The 24,009-nt window shown below is 53.0% G+C and overlaps 2 protein-coding genes across 9 annotated transcripts in view; one reads left to right on the plus strand and one right to left on the minus strand.

Annotated features, from left to right (window-relative positions):
• The first annotated feature begins 856 nt into the window (after positions 1 to 856).
• ART5 (ADP-ribosyltransferase 5) lies at positions 857 to 4,732 on the plus strand. Of its 3 annotated transcripts, XM_045182055.2 has the most exons (6): positions 857 to 1,533; positions 1,810 to 1,944; positions 2,902 to 3,327; positions 3,499 to 3,631; positions 4,259 to 4,291; positions 4,383 to 4,732. In XM_045182055.2, exons 2-6 carry the CDS (start codon positions 1,885 to 1,887, stop codon positions 4,508 to 4,510), a joined length of 780 nt encoding a protein of 259 aa, XP_045037990.2. In that variant the 5' UTR covers positions 857 to 1,533; positions 1,810 to 1,884; the 3' UTR covers positions 4,511 to 4,732. The 3 variants fall into 3 exon arrangements, with proteins under 3 accessions (XP_045037990.2, XP_024428543.2, XP_024428542.2); XM_024572775.3 differs by having other exon boundaries at positions 2,902 to 3,631; XM_024572774.3 differs by lacking the exon at positions 857 to 1,533 and having other exon boundaries at positions 1,883 to 1,944; positions 2,902 to 3,631; positions 4,259 to 4,294; positions 4,384 to 4,732.
• Positions 4,733 to 5,258: 526 nt separating this feature from the next.
• XNDC1N (XRCC1 N-terminal domain containing 1, N-terminal like) overlaps positions 5,259 to 24,009 on the minus strand; it is a 40,145-nt gene continuing 21,394 nt past the window's right edge. For 5 of the 6 annotated variants that reach the window (XM_045181801.2, XM_045181800.2, XM_053925794.2 and 2 more), the window contains one exon: positions 22,559 to 23,307. In XM_045181801.2, coding sequence (XP_045037736.2) covers positions 23,075 to 23,307 — 233 coding nt within the window. In that variant the 3' untranslated portion in view covers positions 22,559 to 23,074. Of the gene's footprint in view, positions 5,764 to 6,709; positions 6,840 to 9,149; positions 9,229 to 9,349; positions 9,478 to 10,033; positions 10,227 to 12,184; positions 12,278 to 13,266; positions 13,430 to 13,514; positions 13,716 to 16,129; positions 16,305 to 17,637; positions 17,803 to 18,737; positions 18,951 to 20,565; positions 21,286 to 22,253; positions 22,300 to 22,558; positions 23,308 to 24,009 lie in introns of those variants that run through there. The other variant, XM_053925795.1, reaches the window with a different exon arrangement.

A 24,009-nucleotide genomic window follows, 5' to 3' on the forward strand; every position in this document is an offset into this window, starting at 1 on the left:
AAGAAGGCTGGGCCTAGGTCCCAGCTCCAGCACTGATTTGCCATATAGTCTTGAAGGACTTTCTGCCTCACACCAGACCCCTGTTCAATGACAAGATTTGACTCTATCTCTTGGGGCCTTTCTTGGGGTTCCGAGTCTTGAGATGGAAGAAACAACTCCCCAAAGCCTAGAGGGTGGAGAGAGGATAAAGCCATGGTCCCAGTGTGTCTGGTCTCAGGAACTGCTGTCAGTGGCCCTTACTGTCCCGGACAGGACTCCTGTCCCAGCAACTGCAAAGGCCCAAGTCCCTGCAGGCCGGCTGGATGTGTAAGCAGATGTTGCTTTTCGCAGTAATGGTGAACAGTACAGAGGCCCCCGATTCACTAACCTGGGGGACTCTGGGAGTGGCCAGTCTCTTTGGGAAGGGGCAGAAGGACTTGTCTTGAAGCTGTGTGCCTGGCAGGCACTCTTGTTTTGGGGAAAGCCACTGTTTCCACTCCCCACCCTCCCCAAGCCCAGCACAGAGTTTATCTTCCTTCTTGGTCTGCAGGAAGGCTTTTGGAGAAAGCAGGATTCTAGGTGAAGGCAATTTTTTATTTGGCTGGCAGACTAAGGGGAATGGGGGAACAGGGTTGGGGCTAAACTAATGAGCCAGACCAGATTGGAGGCCTGGGGTAAATCCAAGCTCCGTGCCTACCTCAGCCACAGCAGGAAGTGGGCAGCGTCTCTTAAATCTTGACATTCAGTACCTTCCAACTCCTCTGTTCACCCTGGGGGAGTACCTGTCCCACCCCCAGAGGCTCAGGCCCCCAGAAAGCTCTTCCCAGAGCTGCTTACTGGTTCCTTCTCCCATTACCTCTGACTGGGCATCCAAAACTCAGAGCCAGGTTATTTATAGACAAGCCCACAGAAAGGGAGGGGAAGGGCCAGTGTTTATAAACACCAGGTCACCTGAATCTGAGAGGTCGAGGGAGAGAGGGTCTGGGAGGGTCTGGGACCCGGCGGGCTGGACCATAAGCATCTGGAACAGAGGGCTCTGCGTCTGATCTAACCCTACTGACAGGGAAAGGGGCAAAGAGAGACGGGAGGAGGTGGGCTCTGCTCAGAAGCTGGGCCACGTGGGACCCAACGAGTGGGCCTTATGCAAATTGCATGCAAATCAGCAAGTACACAGTAGTGACCTCTTGGCTGGCGAGACCCTCGTTGGGGTCCCAGGCCTAGGGGCCAGGTCAGGCCCCCCTGAGGGAGAGACCAAGTCTCATCAGCTCCCTCCCCCAACCCTGGACTTGCTCGGAGCCAAAGAAGGTCCTGGAGAAAGAACTGAAGTTAGTTAAGGAGGGGAGTCAGCCGCTCAGCCCCTTCCTCGCCGCTCCTACTCCCCCACCACTGTCCGTTGTTGGGGAAGAGAGGTGTTGGGTTACTGCCGCAAGGGCTATAGTTAGATGTGGGACTTTGCTCGTCTGCCGGACTCCGGGAACAGGCTGTGCTCATCCAGACACCCGCCGGCGGAACCAAACCGTCTAGTTCTCGGCCTCCGTCCTCCGTGATCTCCAGGTGCGTGCCAGGCCAATGCCCCCTCCCCTGTCCAGATGGAGCCAAGTCACCTTCACCACCGCAAAAAGATCTCCTGGCAGTAGGCACTGAGTTTAGGGGCATCCGGAAGTCAGGGGAGCGGAGACCTGGGGTTCTGTTTGTGCTGGGGGGTGGAGACAGTAATACCCAAGGTCCGCCCACTCTCTTAGGCCCGCCCTTGGCCCCACCCATGCCCGAGCCGGGGGCCCTGGACCATCTTCTTCACACCGCAAAAGGGGTGTGGGTCTCTTCCCACAGCCCACTGAAGCCAAGAATCCACCGCTGCCACTGGTCCCACCTGCATCCGGACCTCGCCCTCCTGTCTCCCCAGGGATGATGCTGGCTGCTCTGCTGCTCACCCTCAGCTGCCTTGGCCTTCACACCTTCTGGCAGGTAACTGGGGGAACCATCCCCTGCCACAAAGGAAAGAGTTGGGAGACAGAGGCCTCAAAAATCTCTCCCAGGGATTGTTCTCTGGGATCCCAGTCCTTTTAATCCTCTTCCTCTTTGCCACCTACTTCCCTGCAGGGAGCCCCAAGTTCCCATTCCCTCTCCCAGAACCCCCATCTTCACCAACTGACCGCCCTGTGGTCCTCCTTCCTTCATATTATCCCTCCCTAGGGACTGCCACTGACCCTCATCCCCAGTTCCCGTCTCCCGCACAGGCTCAGCCTGGGCAGACTGGGTTGGGCTCCTGTGGGCTGCCCACATGCAGCCCCTCCAGACCAGGGCTCCTCCCCACACCCCAGCTCAGGTTTGGGGATGAGGGCTTCTAAAGCCGGAGAGGACTCAGGAGTCTCCAAGCTGACAGTGGTTAGGTGTGGTGGCGGAGCACCTGCCTGGGAGGAGAGTCTGAGGATGGGACGGGTCCAGCGATTGGGACACTGGTGGTGCTTTTGTAGTATAACCTGCACCCTGCTTCTTAGGGCCAGAGCAGCGCTTGGAAGACAGCTAGCCCCACTTCCCACTGACTGTGGGAACCTCTTTGATGACAAGCAAACCCCTCTTAGGTTGAACAGAAGTGAAGATCTCCATGCTCTCCTCACAATAGCCCTGTGAGTTTGGAAGTATCAATTTATAGGTGGAGAACCTGAAGCCCAGAGGAGTTAAGAGACTTGTCCAAGATCCCACAGCGAGTAGGTGATGAAGTCAGGATCTGAGCCCATGTCTGCCCGACTCCAGTGCCCATGTTATTTCAGCCCTTGAGCCCTTGCCAAATTGCACACACCAGATATTTGGGCATAGAAATGAGATTCTGTGTTTCTGAACTGATCTGCCACCAGGACCCCTGTCCAGTGCTCTGAATCTATACCCTTTCCTGAGTGGCTCCTCTCTTCCTTACTTCATTAGGCCCAGGCTGTTCCTATCCTGCCCCTGGGCCTTGCTCCAGACACCTTCGATGATGCCTATGTGGGCTGCACAGAGGAAATGGAAGAGAAGGCAGCCACTCTGCTGAAGGAGGAGATGGCCCGCCATGCTCTGCTGCGGGCATCCTGGGAGGCAGCCCAGGAGGCCTGGGAGCAGAAACAGCAAGGGCTCACCCTGCCCCCTGGCTTCAAATCCCAGCATGGAATCGCTGTCATGGTCTATACCAACTCATCTAACACCTTGTACTGGGAGCTGAACCAGGCCCTGCGGACAGGCGGCAGCTCCCGGGAGTTCTACATGAGGCACTTCCCCTTCAAGGCCCTGCATTTCTACCTGACCCGGGCCCTGCAGCTGCTTCAGGGGAGCGAGGGCTGCACTAGGGGACCTGGGCAGGTGGTGTTCCGAGGTGTAAGCACCCTTCGCTTTGAACCAAAGAGGTTGGGGGATACTATCCGCTTGGGCCAGTTTGCCTCCAGCTCCCTGGATGAGGCGGTGGCCCACAGATTTGGTAATGCCACCTTCTTCTCCCTAAGGACTTGTTTTGGGGCGCCTATCCAGGCCTTGTCTGTTTTTCCCAAGGAGCGTGAGGTGCTGATCCCTCCCCATGAAGTCTTCTTGGTCACCAGGTTCTCCCAAGACGGAGCCCGGAGCCTAGTGACTCTCTGGAGCTATAATAAGACCTGCAGCAACTTTAACTGCGCCTACCTGGGTGGTGAGCTGTGCATGAAGGAAGCAGGACTGGCGGGGGCAGGAGGTGTGAAATAAGCCAGGATGCCCCTGTACAATCCCCAGTGCCTTCAGGAGACCTACTTGGTGAATGGGGAAGTTGAGGGCCAGAGGTCAGCTGCAGTACTGTTCTCCGTGACTCAGGTCCTGTCAGCGCTTAGCAGGTCCTATCAGTGTTTTCCAGATCTGTGCATATTTTCAAGTGATTCTGTAAATGTTCTCAAAAAGTTCCATCTGCTATATAGAGTCTAATAGAGCAAAAGAGCCCCATTCAGGAGATCAGCAAGCAGAGGAAAGTGACAGGAATGCTGCTTGGGATTGCAGGGGACCCTGGGCTTACTGAGGTCCACAGGGCCCATCTGAGCTATTTCCACATGCTGAGGCAGGGACACAATGCAGGAGTGACTGGACCTAGGGTGGGAGCAGGGATGGATAGGCTAACTGGGAAGATATCCTGGGGGAAGGAGGAGGAAATGAAGTCAGAAGCTTGAATTTAGGAAAAGGGAATGGTGGATTGAGAAGGGGGATGGCCAGTGCCAGGGCCTCGTGGGAAGGGGAGTGTGGGGTGTGAGGGTCTGTTGACACGAAGGCCTCACCTTGCTGTTTATTACAGGGGAGAAGAGGCGCAGCTGTGTGTCTGCACCAAGTGAGTGACCCTCTTCCTCCCACCCCCAGCTGCTTTGGCTCCTCCTGGCCCTGTGGGCCCCTCACCTCCTTTTTTTCTCTCTTTCCTGCAGCGGGGACAGCCAGACTCACCCTCCAACAGGGCCTTGTCTCTGCTCTTCTGGACGACCCTGCTCTTGGCCCCCGTGGGGTTCCAGCCCTCAGGAGCTGGGCCCTTGAAAGTCCAATGCCTGCCACTTAGGAGTCTTGGAAACTGCTGACCTTCATATGAAGAAGGGGCCTTCGAGCAGCCTCAAAGCAAGGACATGGTTTCAGACCAGCCCTAGAAGCCATCTCCCCACCCAGGATGTGGGGGATCTGAGGCCATGGAAGGGTGGAGGAAGCCCTGCTATGTGGTGGGGACTCCCTGGGACAAGTAAGGCTAGTACTGTGATGACCATTTGATTAAACAGTGTTGGAGTGTGGTGACATTGAATTCATGGTTGGTTTATCCCATGAGACTGGCCCATCTGTCCTGCTCTGGCCTTGTGGGATTGAGGGACTTAAAAGAATGACTTCTTGATCACTCCCAGACATGCCGCCCTGTGCAGACCCCCACCACACACTGCAACTCACAAACCCCAAAGCTCTAACAGCCAGAGGTCCTCATAACTCCCTGAAGGCAGGGACAGGACAGATGGATCCCTCCGCTTGCTTGTCAGATGAGGAATGCAAAGCCAAGGAAGAAAGCCACTTGCTCAAGGACAGAGTTAGCAATGAAACCAGGCCCCTGCCTCACAGCCCAGAGCTCCACACTGAAGACTGAAAGAAACTCAAGGTGGGGACCCTACGCCACCAAGTATCCCAAGTATCTTGATACTTGGGATCCTATTGCAAGCCATTTCTCTCTGCCCTGCTCCCACAAGGGTCCATTTGGGGGGAGAGGGAGGGAATCTCAAAACATGAGGAGACAGAGATTTTCACACACTCTGGAGGCATCTGACATCCTGAACAGAAACTTTATTGAGGTGAGGAAAGCAGTATAGGCCTCTCCTAGATGACCCTCAGCCCCACCGTGCAGGCTGCTCTACTAGGCTACAGAAGAAGGAATGCTCCCACTGCAGCAGGAGCCCTCCTTGGTTCCCAAGTCTTCCTCCTGGGGCAGGTCCCCAGCCTGCGTGGAGTCCTGCCCTCTGTGCACTAGCACAGGAGCTGGGGAGGAAGGACCAGACTCCCCAGAGCCTGGAGTCCCAGCTCCTCGGGTGTCCTGAAGCCCAGTTTCTGAAGATATCTGGGTCCCCACAATCCCTGGCACTGTCAGCTCTGGGGCCTCAGGGATGGGGGGCCCCAGGTTTTGAAAACTGCTGCGCACTCGGGTGATATAGCGGCTGAGGATGCTGGCGCCTTCAGGGGGCCGGCGCGTCCCTCCCTCCGCCAGAGTCCGCTGCACCCCAGCTACCTCACTTTGCAGTCGAGAGACGGTCTTGGTCAGCTCTGTCAGCCTGTTGCCCAGGTCTGCGGGAGGGTGGGTGCAGGGGGTCGGGGTGGGGGAGAATTGATGGGAGGTCCTTCAGAAGATGAACCTGCCATGTAACACTTCTATCCCTGACAGAACCCCAGGGCACATCACGTTTGGGGCTCCTGAGGGAGAAGGGGAGGAAGTGAGAATGGGGGTCGAGTGGGCGGGTAGAGTAGGGGCAGGTGAGAGGGGCTGGGGGTGGCGAGTTCAGAAGATACAAGGACGGAAAGTCTGTGGGCCAGGGAAGGAATCAGGAATCTGAGGGTGGGGAAGTGTTTTAACGGGTGGAGACTGGTGCGTCCCCACTGTTGGCCCTCTTCCCCGTCTACAGCGACCTGTCCAGCTCACAGCCATCCTCAGGGCCCAGTCCAAATTCCGTCTGCTCTTTCTCCAACTTCTGGTTCTCTGTTCTTCTACCTTCCTATGAGCCCCTCAAAATGAGAGGCTCCTTCTCTTCTTTGGGTCCCACAGCAGTTTGGGTCTGTCTTAGCTAACTAAGCACTTTCTGCCTAGTAAAACAGTTTCTCTTCCTCACCAAACTGAAAACTTCCTGTGTGTCCCTGCCCTACACAGTCCTCCTCCCTCCAAGACAGGGCCTGGAACAAAGGGGACAGACGTGCAATGAATATTGGTCGAATGAGTGAATAAGTGAATGAATAGTGAATTAAGTAAATGAATAAATGGCTAAGGGAGTGAATGAGAATGACCATATGAATGAGGGCAAGAAGAAAAGATTACATGAAATAAGCAGAATAAATAAATGGGTCAGAGAGGAATTCAGTGCACAGGGCCACACTGCAGGCTGTGGCTTCTGAGGGCAGGGTAGGATGGGGCCAAATATAACTTTAGGCTGCATGGGGGACTTAAGTCTGGGTGCGGCGCATTTACTCTAACCAGCAAGGAACTGGAGTGGGGAGGAAGGCTTGGAGGTGAGCAACCAACCTTTCTGACGCGTCTCCTCGAATTCCCGCCGGGCAGTCTCTATGTAGCGCTGGACCAGGGCCTTGATGACTCGAAGGCGGTAGGATCCACGTTCTCCATCCCCAGGCCCTGCCCCTGCCCCAGGGTTGGCCTGGGATGGGAAGAAAGGAGGGTGAGAGGTTCTCCAGGTCAGCTTTTCTCTAGTCGCTGCTCCCTCCTCCAGGCAATGAAGGACGGAGGTGAACTGTGTGCAGACTTTTCTGTCCCTGAAGGCCACACATATAGACTCCAGTGCAGTCCTGGAAGGGGGAAGGATGGCGGCCAGGAGTTGGGTGGTGGGGTGAGGGTTGGGAGGTGGAGGGGGCAGTGGGCGAGGACAGAAACGTTGAGCAGGGCAGAATGGAATTCTCTCTCTGGCCACTATCCCACCGTTGGTTTTCCTGAGTTGAGTTAGTCCAGGTAGCCCTCCCCTTCTAACTCTGCAGAGGGGAAGACTAGAAGATTTGAGGAGGCTCCTGCATACACTTGCTGGTGTATATAGCATGAAAATCATCATGCAAATTAGAATGATTTGGTCCTGGGTCCAGTTTTAGGCCTCAGGATAGGATAGTACCAAGAGGGCAAGTAGAGTATATGGGGCAGATAATTGAGGGGGGGAGGGGGACAGAGTAGGCAAAGTGCTGAACTCAGAAGACACAGGCTGAAATCCCAGAACCTAGCAGCTGGTGCTTCAGGTAAGTCGCTGGACTTCTTCAGGCCTGAGTGTCTTCAAATTTAAAACAGAGATGGTAGTAATGCCTCCTTCCCAGGTTGATACTTCTCTGGCATAGAATTAGGGCTCTCTGAATACTTAGGAAATAGTTATTTATATTTATATAGTTTTATCTTTAATATTTTATAGTTAGCATATTTACTTTTATAATATAAAAAAGCAGAGCATTTTATGAAATACATTTAAGAAGGAAATAAGGAATTGACAGATGGAGCAGGCAGAAGTGTAAGACAGAATGATGGGCCCCTTCAACCACAGAGCACATAAAGCATTTTTCTTGTATAAAATAAAGAATAAGAACTTTGGGAAGCTGTTTCCTGAGGAATGCGGGACAACTGGGAGGGGACACACGGCTCATCAGAGAGCAGGCTAGGAGGTGGGGTAGCTGGAAGAAGGGTGGGACCTCAGTGGAGGTGCAGTGGAGGACTGTGGGGGGCCCCCCAGCTGGCTGGCAAGGTGGTATCCAGTGACCCTGCCCAGCCAGGTCTGGCACAGGCCCAGAGAACCGAATACAACCTCAGGTGACGAAGCTGAGTTTCCACCCTAGGGTGGAAGCAGTCCTCACGTGTGGTCTGCAAATATGCATCAGGCAGCCAGGACAGGGCCAGGAAGTGGCTGGGGGTAGGGGGAAGGGGGAGGAAGGGGAACAGGGGAGATACAGGAGGGTGACAGAGGTGTCCATGCAGGGTAGCCTGGGGCCAGGATGTGGAGGGAGCTGGGAACTTTGACATTTAGTTTCTTGTAAGAGTCATGTTTTCTCTGTGCCTTTGTACACACTGTTCCCTGTGCCTAGATCTCCCTTCTCCACGCTGCCTCCCATCAGCCTCCTATTTATCCTCCAGGATTCTGTTCTGCCCTCCAGGTCTCTAGGAAGCACCCTGACTCACGAGGCTGGGTCTGGGACCCCTCCTCTGTGCTCACAGCCCCTGTGCTTCCCTCTGTCATAGGCTTGTCGTCCTACACAATTACAGTCCCTTTCCCTCTGCTACTCTAGACTGTCTCATCTCCTCGAGGGACCACCGTTATACACAGCTTTATTTCCAATACACTGTGCTTTGGTGTTTGTTGAATAAACTATTGACCAACCAGTTAAGGAAGGCCTTCACCTGAGGATCCAGGGACCTCAGTGCTCCAGAGTTGGCCTGTTGCCCCGAAGTGCTGACCTGGAGGCCCTGGCTCAGAGAGATACTCAGGTAACACGTTTCAAGGGAGACAGGTAGGCCTGGCTCTACATGGCACACCAGATTGAGTAGGGGGCGGATAAGGAAAGATGTGTGAGCTCTTTGGAGGCCTGGCCTCCTCTCTTAGGCCTCTGTCAGCCTTCTAATTTCCAGTGTGTGGGGCACTTTTCCCTCTGCTTCTTAACATGCCTTTTTTTTTTTTTTTTTTAAACACTCAACCATGTCTTAGCCCCAGTTTAGGGTAAAAAAGTTGGTGGCTTGGGAGGAGGGTGGCATGGACTTCTGTTTAAGCTGGATGACACAGGGTTGCAAATTTAGGAAAGGACCAGAGCCAGGAAGAGGGAAAGGCATGCCGTGTGAGAGAGTGGGGATTGGGAACAGGCTTTCTGGGGAACACGCCTGGAGACAGACAGGCCAAGGGTGTGCAGCCAGACAGATGCGATAGGCAATACAGTTGAAGTCAGGCCTGATGTGAGGAGTACCAACCCCAAGCAGATGAGGTACTTACAAAGGTGGGGATTGGGGGGTAGTCTGGCTTCTTGGCTTTGCAGCAGGAGCAGCAACAGCAAATAAACTGGAAAATTCTCCTGAGAGAGTTAGACGGTGGGAAGAGGTTACTCAGAGGACAGGGTCTAGGGAAATGGGGGCAGGCGGTGAGACGGTGGTGTGGGTGTAGGAGGTTGGGAGTGAGAGCTCTGAGGTCATCACCGGAGAAGGTAGAAGAGGGTCTTGGGGGAGGGCAGGATGTTGAAGGGCACGGGCAGGGTCAGGCCCTCTCGGAAGTAGGACAGGTACAGCTTGGAGCGAGCAAACTTCCATTCCACATCAGCATCATCCTGCGGGCGAGGAGATAGGGGCTCTGCAGGGACCACTTGTGTACCCAGCCCTCTGCCTGCTCGGTCTGCCTTGTTTCCCCCTGTCCTCACATCTTCTCTATTCAAGGTGCCAACCACTTTTTTCTCCTCTTTCTCATCTCCATTATCATCCATCACCCACGTTTCCCCTTCCCATCCCCACTCCCTCCCCATTATTTTTCACCCTTCTGACATCCAATTCCTGCCCAGACATTTCTCCAGCCACAAACCCTAGCCTGTCCATTTCCTTCCCTCTCCCTTTTTAGGTTCCCACCTACTTTCCCACAACACACCCATCCTCCCAACCATAAAGTGAAAAAGAACACTAGACTCATGTCTGGAGAAAGTAACAGCATCACTAAGACCCTCATGGTACAGATGAGGAAAATGAGGTCTTGAGGGGAACACTTGTCTCCAGTCACAGAACAAGACAAGAGTGGAGGCAGAGAAGAACCCAAGCGTCTTGACTCCTTGTATCCTATTCCCCTCTCCCCCTTTCTCCCTTCTCCATGGCCTAAGCCGGCCTCAGTTCACGCACCTCAATCTTCTGGAAGGAGTTGGTGATCATGGCAATGAGCATGTTGAGCAGCACAATGACCATGACAATGGTAAAGATACCGTAGAGGGCCCGGCCCACAAATTCAGGCACGAGAAACTGAGGCATGTCTACCACGCTGTGCTCTTCCATGCCAAACATGGTCCAGAACAGAAACTGGAATGTCTCGTTGAAACTGGCATGTTGGGACAAAGGGTAGGATGTAAGGGGTGGGAGATGAGCCTTAGTGCCACCCAGACACTCTTTTTCCCCGTCCAGGACCCAGCCAAAGGTGTTCTTCCGTGACGTCCTTTGGACCACCCTGGCTCAGAGACACTTGCCATTCCTGGCCTCCGGCTTTCATTCTCTCAGTGAACCAACATTTATGAGCACATAGTAATGCTATAGATGCTAAGGATACAGCCGTGAACAAGACAGGCATGGTCCCTGTCTCCAAGGACCTTATGTTCTAGGGTGGGACTAGGGGGTGAGATGGATAGTAACTATAGCAACATTTTTAAATAGTGGTAAGTGCTATGAAGAAGCATCACAAGATGTTATGACCTAGTCTGGGAGTTGGGGAAAGATTCTTTGAAAAGCACTCAAGCTAATCTCTGAGGGATCCATGGGAATCAACCAGGTGAAAGAGAAGGTGATGTGAAGAATGTTCCCAAGGCAGGGAAGCCTGAGAGCATTGAGGAACTGAGAGCAGGCCAGCATAGATGGTCTCAGAGGGCAAAGGAGAAAGGGGCTTGTGAGGCAGAGGCTCATGGGATGTAACTAGGAACCAGCCTGGTCATGCAGGACCTTGCAAGATAAAACAAAGATCCTTACCATGGCCTACAAGCATTAGGAAGCTATGAAGAGTTCTAAGCAGAGGGGTGACACCTGATTTTCACATTGGCTGCTGTGAGTAGAATGGAAGAGAAGCAGATGGGGGCGCATGGAGACCAGAGAAACTGTTGCCATGGCCTGGGTGAGAGAGGATGGTGGTATGGACCACAGTAGTAGTAACTCCAATGCTACCTCTTCCAGAAAAGAAGGTCCATCCCTGGACCTCCTTTTCTACCTCCAGCAGAAAGTGCATATCCGTGAGACACTCACAGACCTGACCACAACAGGATGGGTCCTATTGTATTTACTTGTAAATCTGTCTCACTCCCTCCAGTTCAGTGCCAGTTCAGGCCTAGATTACTGCGACAACCTCCGCAACCGGTCTCTGACTCAGTCTCTCCCTTGTTGTTTCATCCTCCACACTGCTTCCAAGGTGTTCTCTCTAAACGCTGATCCCATGCATTGTACTTCTGCCTGTCAAACGTGAAACACCCCTAACTACCTCACCAATGGGCTAAACTGACACCGTGCGCCTCCCGATGCGATGTGATGGAAAGTACACATCATCAGCTAGGTGTGTTCTTGCCCGAATTGCTTAACTCGAATCTAACCATGAGGAAGTAGACAAGTCCCAACCATGTAACGCTCTCTACAATATAACTTGGTCTGTATTCTTCCAAAAAGTTCACTTGTGAACTTTTGAAAGACAAAGAGAAGGCAGAGGGGCGTTCTGGATCACAGGAGATAAAAGAGATGTGACAGCAGCGTGTGATGCATGATCCCAGATCAGATCTCAGGTTTCTCAGGTCAGCATAGGAAATAATATTACAGAATCGATGTTAACTTTTTTGAGTGTGATAATGGTTTTGTGGTTATGTTCTTAGGAAGCATCCGACGATTTAGGGGTGAAATGTCATGACATTTGCAACTTACTTTTCAATGTTTCCAGGAAAATAAAAGGAATGAAGAGCAAGAGATCAAGTAAAATGTGGCAAAACATTAACAATTGGTAAAGCTAGATGAAGGGTATATTGGTGTCCCTTATACTGTGTTTTAAAACTGTGTTTTTAACTTCTTCATAGAACTGATATCTTTCAAACTAAAAGTTTGGGGAGAAAGTGAGGGGCTGAATAAATGAATGAGTAAATGAACAAATAAGTAAGAGTGAATAAATAAGAGAGTGATTCACCGAACCAGATAATTATTAATTACTGAGTGAACAGAAGGGGAGGGAGCAGCTGTAGAAAGAAATGGTTGCTAAGTTCCAAGCTGCAGGGTCCCAGACCCCCACCTGCCCGTCCTGCCTCCACCCTGGCATACTTGCCCAGCCGCTCTGTCTCCTGGTAGGGCACATAGATGTTGTTGAGGCCACAGAGAAAGGCAGTCAGGATGATCATGAGGATGAACATGAACCTGGCAAGGGGTGGGATGAGGGAGGATCAGGCAAGTCTCCACCCTGGGAGATCGGGGGAAGAAGGATGGGATTGGTGACCTTTCAGGCTCAGCCTCTCTACTTGACAAGTATTTAATTTGGTTACTATTAAGAATGGGGAGGTTAGGGGGTGGGAAATGAGGAAGAGTGTTAAATGAGTGTGGAATCAGGAGCTCTCTCTCTGGAATAAAAGAGTTAAAGCAGTCAAAGCTGGGATGGGCCAGTCTCCCAGGGAGGGACTAAGAAGCGGAGATGTGGTTCAGGAGGGGGTGAGGGTCAGGGGTCCAGCACTGAACACCAGCAGAGTGAAAGCCACATGTGAGAGTGAGTTGGCTCTGACGGGATAGGCGGAAAGAGTCCTGGGGTGGGGTGGGAGGTTCTCCTCCAGGCTCTGCTGAGCTGAGGATGTCCAAAGGCAGAGCCAGAGCTTTCTCACCAAGGGTGCCCAGTCCGGCCCCCAGGGAAGCCGACATTAACTACGGGCTCTGATTAGGGTAAGAAGTCAGATTTGGCTGTAAATGTTTAGGTGATAAACACCTGGAAGACTAAATAATGCCATGGGTTCAAAGAGCAGTTGTGTAGTGGGAAGGGTCCACAGGGACCCCCGAGTCCAGGGCCCTTACCACAAAGATGGAAACACTGAGGCCAAAGGGGGTCACAGAGACAGTGACAGAACTGGAACTGGAACTCCCAGCCAAGGGCTCTCTCTGCTGTCAGTTGTCCCTAACCTTCTCTGGGGTCGTGGGACCCTGAGAATTAGACCAGTGTTATAGACTGGCCCTGCAGAGAAGTGAGCGTTTACACCCCACACTTTGCCTATAGGTTCAGGTTCTCAGAGGCCTCTGGAGCTTATGCAAGGAACCCACGTGGTACCGCTGTGCTAACTAGAGCTGGGGGGCTGCAGAAGGAGGTCCAGTGACGAGTGGAGTCTATCCAAGGGGAGGAGGCCCTGGGCCCGCGCAGTACGCACCGGATCATGTCGTCGATCATCTTGCCAATGGAAATCTGCAGAGTGCCGAGCGACTCATGGGCCGGCAGAATGTAGGCCAGGCGGGTGAAGCTGAGCATGCTGGTGATGGCAAAGAGCACCTCAGCCAAGAACTGGGGGTCCTCTGTGCGCCACTCACTTCTCTCTGTGTAGGGCGGCATGGGGGCTGAGGCTGAGAGCCCGGTAGGAGAAGGGACTGGGGATTCGGGGCTGAGTTGGGGGACACTCACCAGCCGAGGTGAAATAGTGGCAGGCAGCCCCATTGGGAGCATCCCGGCAATGCATGTGGGCGAGCCCGGCCAGGAGGAGGCGCAGCGCAAAGGACGCCAGGTACAGGGAGAGGATGACCACGTCCAGGAAGTTCCACCAGTCCAGGAAGTAACTGCGCAGGCCCTCTATCCACACTTCCTTACACTCAAACCATAGGAAGCCTGAGGGGGAGGCAGCAGAGCCAGGTTAAGGGGGGGGGGGGGACCTACCCACGGTGGTGGTGAGGGCTAAAACATCACGGGGATGAAGTCGATAAAATGAAACATTCAGTGATTTTTTGTGAAAATAAAGACTCCTGACTGATTCCGACCCCTCTGTGGCGTGGCCCGCACCAGCGATCCCTGTCAGCTGGCGTTCAAGGTGAGGAAGACCTGGGAGAGGCTGATTATTGGGAGGGAATGATTTAAATCTGTTTTTTTCTGCCTTCCACGAAATAAATATTGGACAAATATTTAAAGAATATTGATCTGAAGGTGGTCCAAGTTATCAACCTGCTCAGTATCAGTCAGCATGGGGTCCAATGCCAGACCTGGGGGAGGGGGGTTCTTAGGAGATGGACCCCGCTTAGCCAGGTGATTGGCACATTGTGTTCTTTTCCAGTCTCTGGACACAAGCCTGTGCTTTTGCACTCACGGTTCTGTCTGCCTGGAATGCCCTCCCCCACCCTTTTGAAGCCAGGCTTATCTCTGTGGCCCAGGTCAAATATTGCCTCTGTGATGCCATCTCTGTGGGGCACTGCTGGGGCCTGTCTTCCTTCACCTCTCAGTTTGGAACCCCTCAGGGGCAGGGACCGTTGTCCATTCACCTCCCTGTCCCCAGTGCCCAGAACAAGGGCCCTAGTCATTGTTAAACCAACATTTACTAAGCTCCTACCATGTGCCCGTGGGATCCTGTGGTGAATAAGACAGATACAGCCCCTGATCCCCCAGGATTCATAATCTAGTGAGCGAGACAGGCGAGTAGCCAAGCAGTTATGATCGAGTGCGGGAAATGCTAAGGCTGCAGAGCAGGGAGACAGAAGCTGTTATGGAAATGGGCCCCCACCCTCATTTAGGGGCCAGGGAAAGCCTCTCACAGAAAGCAACCTTTACGATGAGACCTGACGGAGGAGTAGGAGCAGCTGGGTGTAGGGGAGAGTGCTCTGGGGACAGCGAGTGAGCACCGGCCTGAAGACAAGCAGGAACATGATGTGGTCAGGCACTGAACCCGCTCCCACAGCAGGAAGAGCACCTGGTGAGGTGCGGTGGATGCTCAGTAATGCATGCTGAACGGGGGGATGGAGCTGTGTTTAATTTATCTGTGCATTCATAGGCCTTCACTCACAGTGGGGTACACACAAGCATTTACTGCAAGAAGAAATGAGTTTTTTTTCTTATGACTTTTCTTCCCCCGTGGGCAGGAACAGGCCACTAATGTTTAATAAATAACTGGATGAGATGAGAAACTTTCCCTCTTGGACTGTTTTGGTTTCTTCCCCTAGAGTTTTTTTGGCCACATGTCCCTTTGGGCATCATTGATTAGCTTGGTACAGGGAGGAGCAATGGGCTTAGTGTACTGGTGGCTTGGAGTTTGCTAAGTAAGCTAGAGCTAAATGGGGGGGCGCAGGGGGGAGGTAGCTGAAGAAGGAGCCACCAGTGCAGCCTACTGAGCTAACAAGCCCGAGTTCTGGGGATTCTTGTAAACTGCATTGCTGAATTGTTTGAGAATACTCAATTCTGCTGTAGAAGAAAACCCCAAGAAAACGGATGGAACATATTAAGCAGAGATAAGTTAGCTATCTGGGTGAACAAATAAAGTAAGCAGAGCATATGTGTGTGAAGATACATAGACCGGGATGGGTAGACACTAAATATTCATGACACACTGAATATTCATGAGGTAGACGAGGCACTCAGGATTCCTCAGATCTTAAATCACCTATGCACTGGTGATAGCCATTCTGGCCCCCACATGTCCTCTGTCTGAAGATTGCAAAGAAAAGTCCCAGCTGCCCATCAGGGTGATTGGCAAGCTACAGCTGTGGCGAAACATACTTCCCCTGGGGTTTCTCCCATAGCGCACGGGTTGGGCTCAGGCAACTTCTGGCTTTCGCATCCCCTGCTCAAACCTCAAGTCTGGTCCTCTTAATAATACCATCATAAGTATACCACTTATGGATTTAATGAATGGGTTGATTGAAGCATCTTAATTCGGTCTGTAAGCCTTTCTGTTCCATGACCTTTGGGATAGATTGCCTGGTGGTGTACTTACAAGGTACCATTACACCAAGGTAATTTCCCACCTGACATTTCCCACCAGTGAAAGGATGGGAACCTCCACAGTGTGCTACCCACCAGTTGCTACCACTGGTGTCAGGTGGGGGAAGAATGGGGTCCTTGCTCATGGAACCTATTATAGGGCCAGGTTATTAGGAATGAAGGGAAAAGTCCCCTTGGTGTGCTGGAGCCCAAAGGGGTCTGGTTATGTTCAGGGGCATCTACAGGGGTGCCCCCCCACACTGGGGTACTCATCACAAAGAACGGATTGGGGGCTCCCTGAGGAAGATTGCCACAAATAAAAGGCCCCACGCCTGTACCTGTGACCCAAATCATGTGCAGTGAAGTTTCCCACACGCTCTGGCTGCGGTCACGGAAGGTACTCAGCTGCGTCTCCATGACCAGGGACTCTCCCAGCAGGAAAAGGAGGAACCACAGGTAGGAGGCAGAGTGCAGCAGGAACTTCAGCACGGGGATCTTGAGCAGGCGGCCCAGCTTGCGGGGGAGGAGCGAGAACAGGGGTCTCAGAGTCCTGTTCTCAGTGTCTCCCCCTGTACTGGAAGAACAGGAACGCTCAGCCCACACGTGACTTCCCCTTTCGCTCACTCCCTTATTCAGACCTCTATCAAGAATTTACTATCAGTTAGGCCTCACACTATCATATCTATTGTTTCCTTCACAACCAATTGAGGTGGATATTATCATCCCCATTTTTTTTTTCGGCTAAGGAACTGAGGATCCCAGAGGTAAAGTGACTTTCCCTTGGAGGTCTGACAGGCTCTTCAATCACAACCATGAAAAACCAAAATAAATTCATCATCTTCTGTCTCAAACTCGTTTTTCCTCCTCCTCCTGTGTACTCATCTTAGAAAATGACCCAACCATCTAGGCCAGGATCCTTAACGGTATCTCTACATCTTCTCTCTCTCTCACACTCTGAAGTCTCCCTAAGTCCTGCCCCCTCCCCACTCCATCCTCTACCACTAGTAGAGAGAGCTTTCTTTCTAAAACACGAAACTAATGGAACCACTCACCTCATTAAAAGCCTGCAAGGGGCCCTGGCCGGGTAGCTCAGTTAGTTAGAGCATCATCCCAATAATAAGCCAAGGTTGCAGGTTTGATCTCCGGTCAGGGCACATGCAAGAATCAACCAGTGAATGCATAAATAACTGGAACAACAAATCATTGTCTCTCTCCCCCATCCTCTCTCTGTAAAATCAATTTTTTTAAAAAAGGCCACAGTGGCTTCCATCATTGCTTATAAAGCTCTGAGAGACCTGGCTACTTACACTTACTGGCTATTTGCACTTATACTTTAGCAGCACAGAATTCCTTTCAGTTTCTCTGCTACTTTATATTCTCCTCCCCTGGAGCCCCAGACATGCTGTTCCTGCTTCCCCGGACACCGCTCTCCCCGGTCCTCTGCTGGTTAACATCGTAGCCCAGCAGCAGGCACTATGCCTGGCTCACAGGAGGCTCTATAGGAAATATTTGTTGAATAAACAGTTAAATTATCTGGGCCCGCAAGAGCTCCCAGAGAATTTGTCAGTTGGGGTAGCAGTCACTTTTAGGAGAATTTAGGGTTGTGTATAGGATTCAGGCTTTGGAGGCAGACAGACCTCAGCTTAAATCCTGATTGCTGTTACAATGTATCCCCTCAACAAAAAGAGCACTTCTGTCGCCTGTACCTGTATTAGAGGAGTAATGCTTACCTTCCAGGGTCACCTCAAATTACTTAATGGGAATATTCCCAAAGTGCCTTGCCCAGGGCCTGGCAGGAAACAAGTGCTCAAAAAGTGACAGATATTATTAATTTTATTCTCAGTACCCGGGACTTGGGCGCCAGCCAGTAGCCAAGACAGAGGAAGGGCATGGTGAGGAAGATGAGGAAGGCGACAAATAGCTTCCAGATGGTGGTGCTTCCACGCCAGCCGGCCAGGTTTCCACACCAGATGGAGGACAGGACTTGCTGACAGATGGGATGTGCCACAAACTAAGAAGAGACGGGGTGTACACAGATGGGGTGGCCAACAGGCAGGGAGGAGGAAGCCAGGAGCCAACGGGGAGCACAGCCTTTCCTTCCCTGCCCTACAGATTGAACATGTTTCTTTCCTCCCCAGACCAGTCAGCTCAGAAGGGAGGCAACACATTTGCCATGTGACCTTGCACAGGCCCCACCCCTCTCTGGGCCTTGCTTTCCTGTCTATGAAGGAGAGCCTGAGCTCAGATATCCCTGGACTCTCCAGAACAGGACATCCAAGTCCCAGAACCTTCAGGGTCTCCTGTCTTCTTAGTAGTGTGGGGCACCAGCCTTAATGGTCTTGAGGAGAGAGGAGCAGGGGAAGTGGGGGTTGGTATCTTGGGGGGGCCATTGTGAAGGAGAGCTCTTGGTGAAGACCCTGGTGGGCTAGGATATCAGAAAGTATGTGAGAGGGAGGGAGGAGTAAGGAGTTGGGGGAGGCTGGAAAGGGAGCCTGCCTTTGGCTTAGAGGGGAGGGCCTCTGATGAGAGAGGGCATCAAATAATGGAGTCAGTTGATATCTATGTCCTGAGAGAAATAGTCTAACCCTGCTGAATAGAGCAAGATACTGAACAACAGAAAAATACAGACCAAATTACTCAGCAGGCCAGAGGCCGAGCTGAGTGTAAGACTCAGACGTCTGGAGGGCCGGTGGGGTCCTGGCGGGCGACGGGACTTCCAAGGGCTGGGGAGAGGTTAGGGGCTTAGACTGAAGGTAGGAGGGGAGGGTGGGAGACCCATAGGATCAGGGGCCTAGATAGAAGGGTGCTCAGAATCAAGTCTAAGAGGGTCCCGAGGGACGGGGAAAGGACTTCTTTAGGGCTGGAGTGGGGATACCTAGAGGTGGCAGGGCAAGGGATCAGGGCCGGGCAGGGGTGGGGGCTGGTGGTTGGTAGGGCCCAGCTGACCCGCTTCTGGTTGTAGTTGATGGCCAGTCGCAGCCTTGCCAGGTTGGGGATGCCTTCCTCAAAGGCCTGGGCCAGGCCCTCGGCCTCGGGCTCAGTCTCGCTGTCTTCATCCAGGTCATTGAGTACCGCAGTGACCTCGCTCTGGTTCCTGCACATGCCCAGCAGTTCAAAGCCGTAGTCCTGGCTCAGTGACTCCAGGGCAATGTATTCGGGCTGTAGGGAAGCAGGTCCATGTGTGCCTGATACCCTGTAGACCCTGCCCCATTGTCAGCCCCCCATCCACACAACAGTGAGCCTGGGCCACCTCTGTCCTACCCTTGGGCCATCACTCCCCACATCTGGTGTCACCCTGGGTCATCCATTCCTTTCTTCTCTGCTACTTCATCTCCCATCCTTACAGTAACGAGGTACTTCCTATGTCACTGCATCTGGTGCTGCCTCTGTCTCATCACTAAGTAATTTCAACCCAAATCCTTCTGCCACCTTTGCCCATCCCTGTACTTCCTGTTTTTAATTCCTATTTCCTGTCACACTTCTACTCTTACACTTAGGCCTTTCTCCTGTTCATTTACTTAGCCTCCCTGAGCACCTACCTTATGTGAGAGACCCCGCTGGCAGAAGTCTCTCCCTTCAGGAGAGGCAGACATGAGTGAGGCAGATCTTGCCTCTGCTTTACCCATCCTTTCCTTGGTTTTACTTGGGGCCCTAACCCCAGAAAGAATGCAGCCTAGGATCTCAGGAGGCCAGGCCCGAGTCCCAGCACTGTCCCTTGGGCAGGGTCACATAGAGTAAGTTTCTTCCCCTTTCCAGGCCTCCGCTCCCTTGCCTGGAAAGGGGGATGATAATTCCTGCTGCTTCCTCCTATGGGCTGCTGTGAGAAGGGAGGGGAAGCCCTTGGGAGAGGACTGCTCTGTACAGCTCCCTCTTCATCCTCCAAGCCTTCCTCCCACTACCCTGGTGAAGCAGCAGGCTTGCCCCAGCGCTCCTGGCTCAGGTCATATCCTGCCTTAGGCCTTGTTTTAATATCCTTGTCTGTTTCCTCTGCTTGAGCATGGGGACCAAGTCTCCCTGGCACAGAGGGGACATAGGCGGTTGAGTGAAGGATGAAATTGGATGGGTGATGCTCAAAACCCCTGACCAGTCCCTTCTATAGGCCCCGCTCAAGCATTGTTGTGCTCAGGCCCCTGCACACATCACTGTGTCTAATTCTGCTACCTGAGAGCCTTACGGAGCCTGCACCTTGACTCCTCTCCACTTCTACTAAACCACCCACTTGCGCAGCCAGGATTAATCCTGCTTCTTCCAAGGAGTCTGCCACGAACACAAGAGCTGTAGCTTCCTGACCTCTCTTTTCTGGGCATTGATGTTTTTGTGGAACCATCCACATAGGCACTGAGTGAAGCTGAGCATCCTGGGAGTGTCTGGTCTGCCTCCCTCTGCCCTCTCCCTGCTTGTGATCACAGACTTGAGGCCCCAACACACCACGCTGTAGGTGGGACCATATGGGAGGTATTCAGAGATGACAGGTTCTACCAAACGTCTGTCTGTCCAGTCACTTTTGTTTGTCTGTGTTCTCGCTCCTCCCTCAGACAGACCCATAGGGTGGGGTTTGTGCTACCGCCATAAGATAAGGTGTGCCTAAAGTGACAGCTCTCTGCCACTAGAATGAATCCCCTTCAAGGTGGGATTCTGTGACTCCCCATCAAAATGGAAGTTTCCTGAGAACAGAGCAAGGCCTCATCGTCTTTCTGTTGTTTCCCACTTTCCAGGACACCCACCATAGGCCCAATCATACCCAGGCACCCAGGGGAAAGTATGAGAAACCAACCTTAAACTCAGGTTCCTTGCATGCAAGGCGCCTGAGCTCCCGGCTGAGCTGGAAGGCGGCCAGCATGGCATCCTCACTGGCCAGCGAGAGGTGGGCCCTGCTGGCGATGCCGCGGTAGGTGTTGATGCGGGACAGGGAGAACTTCAGCAGGTCATAGCGGCGGGCATTGCTGCACTCGAGGCAGGCACAGGACACAGGGTGGGGCCGTGCGATGGTGTGGCCCTGGTCCATGAGCAGCTGTGCTATCTCGTACAGGTCTTTCTGGCAGGCCAGGGTGAGTGGAGTAACACCAGGTGCAAAACGGGAGCCATCGATTGATGAGTCGAAGAAAGCCAGGGAGAAAGACCTGGTGTCCACTTTGCGGCCCTTCTCCCGTTCCAGCCGGGCCAGCAGGCGATGCACCACAGCTGGCTGGTTTGTGTCCACTGCCACTAGCAGTGCCTCATGGATCTGCCGGAAGTCAAACTTGATATTGGCCAACAGCACATCACTGATGGCCTCGTGGCCCAGGCGGATGGCCAGGTTGAGAGCTTCCCTCCAGGAGCGGTCCTCAGCCTCCTCCACATTCCGCAGGGGTCTGCCCAGCCCGCCGCCTGGGGCCTCCACCCCTGACTCCAGTAGCTGCTGCACGAGGCCCAGCTGCCCCTCCTGGATGGCACCCAGGAGTGGAGGTGGGAACTTCAGCTTTTTGTTCACGATCTCTGTCCAGTTAGGTTGTGGCTGGGTGAAGGAGTAGAGAGGGTGGGACTCCGAGTTTCCAAACCCCTTTGTTCTGGGGGCCCCCTCACCCTCCCACCTTCAACCCTGTTCCAAACACATACCAACAAAAATTGTCTTAGTCACCATTTTATTATGTGGGTGCTCAGGTTAGGAAAGTACCAGGACTGGGTCTGACTGGTGGCTGCTTCCTCAGCACAGCCACCCCCCTCACAGGAACCCGCACAGTGCGGCCAAATGTGGGTACATAGAGAAAGGGGAGGTTGAAGTGACTGGACAGGGCTGCACCGGGAGCCTGACCCCGCACACGGAGCACAGCACCCGTGCAGAACCTGGCTCCCATCTTGTTGACTTCATCCCCTGGCTGCTCATCCCTCTGGAAGTCCCAGAGCCTCTGAAGGACAGACAGGTCCAGACACATCCACATAGGAGGGTCTTTGAACTGGGCTTTTCCCCAAGCCCCTGAGCTCTGTCCGGGCGTCATGGCAGGACCCCAACATATTCAGCCTCCACCAAACTCTCCCCCTGCTGGAGGGGCTTCGCCCCCTCCAACGTGGGGTGGTGTTCCCCCCCAGTGCTGCCTGTCCCTCCTTCCTATCAGGCCCAGACCATCCTCATTGCTCTTCTCTTTGGGGCTCAGGCTTGGGGCCCCAAGGGCTCCTTTCCTTCCCACATGGTGATGCCCACCACCTGCGCTGCAGCTAAAAGGGGTCCACCTGCCACTCTTCTTGGTCAATATGTTTTCATCACAGCCAAAAATAGGGCCAGGATGGGGAATGGTAGGGGAGCAGAGGTCCTCTTACCGTGGGAGGGTCCATGGCTCCACCCACCTTTGCTGGCACAGCCTGAAGAATGGAACTCCTGCTCTGCCTGCTCCCCTGACTGTGTCCAGCTGCCTCTTTCCTACTCATTTAAAACTCTGCCCAGGCCCCCCCTTTGCTAGGACCAGCTGCTCCCTCTCAGCCCTGTGCCCTGGAGACCAGGGGAACTGATGTTAGTGCCACACAACAGAACTTTCTGGGAAGGGGCAGAGAGGACACAGTTGCTCAGAAAAGGTGGGAATAGAATGTAGAAAGCCACAGCTGGAACAGACCTCAGAGACCCTCTGGTCCAACTGCCTTATTGTACAGGTGGGGATGTGGCTTTGCCCAAGGTTCCCAGCCAAGCCCAGAACCATTCCTCGGCCATTAACCCATCTGATCTCTATGACAGGACAGAGGTTTACCTCTGTTACTGAAGGTTAATTCTGGGTCCAAGATAAATAACATGCTTCAAGTCACAAAGCAACATGGTTATGTAATTATATCTAGAAAGAGAACCCACAAAACATTGGGGGAGTGAAGTTTACGGAATGCTGGAGGTCAGTCTCATGCTCAAAAATCACCTTCCCAGTACAGCCCAGGATCTCATTTATCAGGCAGTATGTCTTTCCACAGGGCCTCAGTTTCCCATTCAGGAAAATGGGCACAAGGATGCACACCATTCTCTAGGGGAGGACATCTGGACTGTGTCCCAGAGCCCGTGAGGGATCACCAGTCCTACACCACAAGTTCCAAAGGGGAAGAGGATGAAGCTGTCCTTGGGAAAGTAAGGCGCCATGGTGACAGAAGCCTTGACAACTGGGAGTGGGGAGCAGGCTGGGCCCAGAGGTGCCATCAGGCAGAGTCCTGAGGGAGTGAGTGGAGGGAGGCAGAGAGAGCGCTTGGCCTCATCAGCCCTTCTTTACTGTCAAGAGACCCACTCCCGTTTTAGTCACAGACGGCAAGGGGCTCAGACCACAGGTTCTCAAGGCTCATGCCTCAGGGACCTCCCCACACATGCTGGCATGTTCTTCTACTTCTCCTGCTGAGAAGTGCAACTGGCAGATAGGGCACTGGACCCAGGAAACAGGTGATGAGCTCTCTGAGGACACCCACAGTACAGATGGTGATACAGGTGGTGACGAGGAGGGAGAGGCTGGCCTAGGTGGGGAGGTCTCCCCACAAGTGGCAGCGTGCTGGGGAAGAGTCTCAATGTTGAAGGAGCCTAAGGGGGAGAGAAAGATAAGCAAAATTGGAACTACTCCCAGGCAGGATGCACCCCAAGCAGCCTGTCAAAATGCAGCTGTTTTTGTTGGAACTAAAGACTTTACATAGAGACACTATCCAGTCACGAATCCGCGAAACGTTTCTCAAGTGTTTACTACGTGCCTGACTCTGTGCTGGGAGCTGAGGCATTTAAAGCCAGGCCTGTCCTTAGGGACTGCAGAGTCTGGGGTAAAGATAAGCTACGGCCACAAGTAACTATGACACAAAGCAGAAGGTGAGAAGCGCTAAGCCCACAGGAATCAGAAAGGGTACAGGAGCTCAGCTGGGAGAAATTACCTGAGAAGATCAGAGACTTGGTAAACAAGTAACATCTGAACAGAGAATCAGAGAGTAAGTTGACTTTGGACACAGAGGAAAAAGTTATGAAGGAAATTCTAGGCCCTCTTTGATAGCATCTTTGTCTTTTTTCCCCGTACGTTATTTTTAAAGACCTCTTTAAGTATTCTATTGCGTCCTAATGAGCAACCCTGTATAAACAATTCGAGTAAGAAAAAAATCTGACAGTGTTTTATATTGGTTTGTTTCACGTTTCCCCTGAGGACGTGGCCCCCGTCCCTTCCTCAGCTTGGCCAACACAGTGTGAGCAGGTGCTCGATATAGACTTGTATATCACCGCAGAGCAGACAGAGGGTAGGAGTCC

The sequence above is a fragment of the Desmodus rotundus genome, chromosome 5, assembly GCF_022682495.2.
Source record: "Desmodus rotundus isolate HL8 chromosome 5, HLdesRot8A.1, whole genome shotgun sequence".
NCBI lineage: Eukaryota > Metazoa > Chordata > Mammalia > Chiroptera > Phyllostomidae > Desmodus > Desmodus rotundus.